At 34.2% G+C, this 6,044-nt stretch overlaps 1 protein-coding gene across 1 annotated transcript; it reads right to left on the minus strand.

The window, feature by feature from the left end:
* Window positions 1-1,197: 1,197 nt before the first annotated feature.
* Window positions 1,198-3,267, minus strand: LOC134274520 (uncharacterized; the record flags this gene model as incomplete). The annotated part of the gene is made up of 1 exon (XM_062756801.1): window positions 1,198-3,267. A coding segment is annotated over one exon (2,070 nt), but the record flags the coding sequence as incomplete, so codon positions are not given.
* Window positions 3,268-6,044: the final 2,777 nt, after the last annotated feature.

Here is a 6,044-nt window from a genome sequence, read left to right on the forward strand (position 1 = left end):
CTGTGAAATTCTTTCAAAATACTACTACTCCTACAGTTTTGGTCTGATTTCAATATAACTTGGCACACAAGCAGACTACAGTAAGATACAGTAATTCTTTATATCGGTTTTGGATTTTGATGAACGGTGTTGCCGTTGTTACTAAAAATAGAAATTTCTGTGAAATTCTTTCAAAATGCTACGTCTCTTACAGTTTTGGCCTGATTTCAATATAATTGGCACACAATACTACACTAAGATACACAATTCTGTATATCAGTTTTTGACTTTGATGAACATTATTGCCTTGGTTACCAAAAATAGAAATTTCTGTTAAAAACTCTCAAAATGCTACTTCAAATACATGCAGTTTTAGTCTGATTATAATATAATATGACATGCAAGTAGACTTCACTAAGAACATAGAGACTTAATCAAGGATCATAAATCTATTTATTGCTGTGGTAAAGTTTCAATTCCCAATTGCTTAAGTACTTTTCTCTTCCTTTGCTATAAGTACAAACCAGAAGAGCTTCAGTCTCGACAGAGACTTCTGGTTTCAAAGTGTGTTAGATTGGTCCCAAATTTAACACACTTTGAAAATGTTTTTCAAATTGCATAATTTTTCAAAGTGCATTGTAACATTATGCTTCTTCTAATTTTGTGAATTTCATGGGTGTTAGGGCAAGGCTCTAATGATCATAAAGTATGCATGAACACTTTGAAAATCTTTTCCATTACTCTTTCGAAAATCTTTTCCATTTCTCCTGGGTAATATGCCAATGATCTTAGTATATATATTTTATGATGAAGAAAGGTGCATCTAGCAAAATGGTTAATTTCATGCCTCCTGGGTCAGGGGTATAGTCTGAAAATAGATTAATGGTATGAAATCTGCTCTGTGATATTAATCAAATAAAATTTATGATAAAAATAATTTTAAAATATGTGGCCCCAGGGTCAGAGGTTCCTGTGGGGTGGGGTGCACAAATGGTTATAAAGTTGAAATGCATTTTCTCTATTTTACTCTGATCTAACTCTGGGTATTAAGTAACTAGAGTATGCATGCTAAGTGTATAATTATGATAAGCAATGGTGCCTCTTTCATTTTATTATAATACATGTAATAAAACAGACAGAAAAGAAAATATGAAATCAGAAGAGGATATGTAAATGTTAATTTCTATCAGGTGAACTCCTACAAATATCACCTGATATTTAATTAATTAAGGGAATCCATTGTAAAACTCTCTGTATTCTCATTTCTGTAGTTGTTTGTATTTTGTTGTGTGGTTCTTGTCTTAGAGATTGTTGATATGAGTATAAAGCAGCCTGCAGGTCCCCTGTCACCTGTTGACAAATCCCCAGAATTTGCCATGATATGTCTCTGTAATCTGTACGTATAAGCTGTCCCTGATCATAGTGAACTAGGGTCTGTAGATCATCTAGAGCTGTTTGTACTCGCATTGTGTCTACATGTCTGCAGCACAAGATCTCTAGCATGTATAACAGGATAAAGGGTGGTACAAATAATAAAGTTTCGTGGTTCTGTAGAGCAGACTGTTGTTCAGGTATCAGTTCACTGAAGTATAACTGGATTCTATTGTAAAGTTTGATATCCCATGCTACAGCTTGTCTCATCTTTGTAGACCAGGACTGTCCCCCTACAGCCTCAGTATACATCTCTGTATCTATAATAAAGTGATACATCGCATATGGCTGTGCTAACATGACCTTGATCATCTCTATAATAGATAAAGCTTCCGTGTATCTAAGCGTCTTGTAATAATACATGGCTATGTACAGCATGTCTGTAATACAACCAAATCTGGCAGCTAATTTCAACATTTGACAGGACATTTTGTCAGCTCTATAACTCAGTTTGTTTTCATGTGTGTAAGTTTCCATGTGTAATATAAAAGCAGTGCTCTGAAGGACAGTAGCAGTAAGTTTCTGTAGCATAATGACTTGATACTGTGTCAGGAGGGGTGAACCTATCATCTGTTCTATTGTATGTAGATATCTCATGTAGATTTGTATGTCCAATTCATCTGGTTTTATGTAATGATCTATTATTTCAAAAAATAGATTTCTGTCAAAATGAGCCTCAGAAATCCGAGTATGATAATCTGTACAGATGGAGTTTCTGGGGTTATAGGGGACATCTATAATATAAGATCTAATGGAGGGACTGTGTAGCAGGAATGCTAAACCCTTCTCATACAACTCTAACAGTCTTAGAAATAATTGATGTTGTTTGATGCCATGAATTTTACTCAGAAACATGTTGTTGCCTGGAATGAAAAAGTTAGGACAGCCCCCCTCATATACCCATTTGATGATGAGTTTAAAACAGACCCAGAAACACTCCAGTAGATTTTGTGGACACCAGTGAGGTATTGTATTTTGTTGAATCACCCAGAAAACTGACGTCTTCATGTGATAGGAACACAGTAATTTATCATCATCACCTACTCCATTGTTAATTATTTCTCTTAAGATCAATTTAAGCAAGCCATAAGTTAAGAATTGACAGTGATTCATTATATACACAAGTTTTTTTTCTGCTTGGGAGAAAGAAATTCTCCATTCATGATCTTCATGATTTCCTAGCTTATGTCCAATTGCTACAAAGTGACATCCATTTTTCACTATATCATCAACAACATGAGGCTGGGGCCATGAGTGACATCTGTCTATCCAAGAGGAGGCAGACGGAGGCCAAAAGTCACTAACAAAACAGGAGGCATGATCAAATTCTTGTGCTCGAAATGTTAGACTGGCACAGGGTCCATGTTGAGTAAGGTTATAAGATAGTGATAACGCAGGTAAAAAGATCTGTCTGTATTTAGAACTAGATATATAATATCTGTTATTCATTCTAACACACATACTCTGGATGTATTTGTCCATGCTTGGTGACAGTAAATTTAACAAAGTAAATCCTGGTGGACTATCAGAACAGTCACAGAGAATCAAAGTTTGTCTGTGTGTGTTGTAATACTGAGACTGAGATAAGTCCCAGATCACACTGCGATTGTTTGGCCAGTGCATCATGTCTGTATCTGATCCTTCCAGTCTGAGTCCTTCTCCGTAACTTCCACTCACCAGCAATCTGTACTCATTTTTTCCCACTTGATTTATCACCATCTCCCAGATGTCTTCAACATCTCTCCTCATGGCCACCAGTTGTGAGGTCTCCACTTTATAACACAGTCCCACAAACACAGACTCTGATATGTGCTGTATGGCTTTAGTACTGAGAATGATTAAAGTGGAATTTAAATTCTTGTATTATTAATGTTTCACTTTTGTAAATCTATAATATGATTATGATAATTGATAATTTTTATTTAAAAAATCATAAAATAAAAAAAAAACTTCCTCAACTGAATCATTTTATTTTTCACATCAACTAAATCATTCATTTTTTTTTAAATAGTGAAATTCATAACTGGAAGTGTCTAGGTTATGTTTTAAATTCAGTGGTGTAAAAAGTTAAAACCAATTTTACTGTCAACAAATTACACTGATTACACTGTTTCAGATGAATTAGGAATTGTTTTTAAAGTTAAATTCTTGTCATGAAAACTTACATTTGTGAGCTTCTAAGAGTCCATTTTCAGTGGCGTATATTCCTTTCAGCTAATGTGTGAAGTCTCAGATTTAACCTGAGGAGCAAAGTGTGGGTAGACATGGAGCTTCCTCTCGATAGGTATTGGGGGTCAGGCTCAGACATCTACAATTCTATTTTGACAAGTGAATATAATATTGTAGACGTATCTCAGTTATATTATGATGTGCTTTGGAAATATGGAAACTTTCTTACTGATTCATATCCTGTCAAAATATTGAATTTCCTTCTTACCCAATATAATTCAAGTTATAAATTTCATTTCCTGCGGGTATTATGGAATCCTGTTGCTTTCAATGAAATTTCCTGATACAGACTTGGCATTAATAACACTTGAACTTGGGCTTAAAATATTTCCAGCAATGGAATTAGATTTGTCCTTAGAGCTGACATGAATTTTTAAAAACGCAACATTTTCATCTATTTACGACTTGTTTCATACCAACTATAGCCGTATTTGGCCATATTTCTTTCAGATACCTTGTCTTATTGTAACAATATGTACCCCAATGCGCTTGTTACACTTGATGAGCAAGAGTGCTGCCAAAATTGTTAATTTTATGGCCCCAGGGTCAGGATTATGGTGTTAGGGTGGGGCTCTATTATTGATTATATAGTGAAAATAGATGAATTCTTTGAAAAATCTTCTTCTGCTCCTAGGTATTAAATAAACTAAGAACATAGTTCTTATGATGAGCAAGTATGCCTTTACCAAAATTGTGAATTTTATGGCCCCAGGGTGACGGAGTTCTGGTGTTTGGGCAGGGCTCTATTGATTATATAGTGAAAATACATTACATCTTTGAAATTTTTTTTTTCTGCTCCTGGGTATTAAGCAGATGAACTATCAAATTAGTTATGATGAGCAAGGGCCCTAATCTTCCAGAATTGTTAATTTCAAGGCCCCAGGGTCAGGGGTACCATAGAGGGGGGGTGTACTTATATACTGAAAATGAATGAATTATATTGTTTGAAATCTGCTCATTGTTATTAATCAAATATTTTTGAAAAGCAAGGACGCCTTTTCAAAAATTGTGCAATGTGTGGATCTAGGCCTAAAGGTCAGGGGTTCATGTGTTATTGGGGCATTACTGATCATACTGAATAATACTGATTATTTAAACTGCATTTTTGTTCCCCTACCCTGCCTATGGGTATTAAGTAACCAAACTAAGCAACTGCTAAGTGTATAGTTATGATGATCTATGGTGCCTCTTTCAAAATTGTGAATGCCATAGCATCTGGCTTGGCTTAAAACATGAATCAAATTCAATCACTGGAAAGTTGTTGCTCATAATGCTCAGGTGACCTATAAGGCCCATGATCCTCTTGTTTATGTGTACATCTGTAAGTTCTTTAACATTAAGGTTTAAATTGACATTTAGGCATTTGCAATTTTTTTTTACACCGAGAGGGGGTGGGGGTAATTGACAAGAACGTTGTCTAATTATTCTTGAAAGACAGACATTTCTTCTCAATTCGGTTTTGAGGTTTTTTTTATTCTTTATTGAACCCCTAGTGCCTGACTGTCTCCCATACACCAAGAAATACACAATATATTCAAATTCTACATTATTACATGAAAAATAACTATAGTATAAAACACATGTATACATACATGTATAAATTAAATTATTAATTATTTCTTAATTCCATTGCATGGAGAATAAAATTCCTAAACACTGACATCATGAGAGCTGAGTAACTGGGTAAGCTTGTACATATTTGCAGATCTGAAATAACATTGTTTGATATAATTTTTTTTCTTAAAGTTTCATAAACATGACATTCAAGCAAAAATTATATTTTTGATGTCTCACTCCTACCACAAACTAAGTACATTTTGAGGAATGTGGCTGTTTTATAATTACACATGTATGAAGTTACAGGAAGTCTTTCGAGATTTCAGTATCCCTGCCTAACAGTTTAGCTATTTTTTTTAAACAAAAATAATTTCTGTATTAATATTTGGGAGATAATTTTAAAATTCTTATTTACTCTTATTTACTTATGAACTCCCTCTCTCTCTCTCTCTGACTCTCTCTCTCTCTCCTGTAACCATTCGTTAGTGCAATAATAAGTATAATAAAATCTTGCGCGCTTTGTGTTGTACCATCTATTAGTCCTTGGGAGAGATCAAAGATTTTTCAGAGGGGGATGTTGAATCATGTTCTAAAAATGGAATAAGAATTTTACTTTTGACAAGAAAATAAACCTAAACTCACAAATTGAAAGGGAAATAACATGAATTTCTACATCACAGGAATGGGAACATTGGGAACTTTCTCAATACCTTCTCAGGTAAGGCATCTGGACAACAATTATTTAGACAAGAGGAATAAAAAAATCTAATTTTAGGTAGAATGTGGAATTCTCACCTGAAGTTTTTTCTCTTCCTTCCTATATGCTTTGACTATAAAATCATTAATAT

Source organism: Saccostrea cucullata, unplaced genomic scaffold, assembly GCF_032062105.1.
Source record: "Saccostrea cucullata isolate Sc308-1 unplaced genomic scaffold, CSIRO_AGI_Scuc_v1 ctg7808, whole genome shotgun sequence".
Classification (NCBI taxonomy): Eukaryota; Metazoa; Mollusca; class Bivalvia; order Ostreida; family Ostreidae; genus Saccostrea; species Saccostrea cuccullata.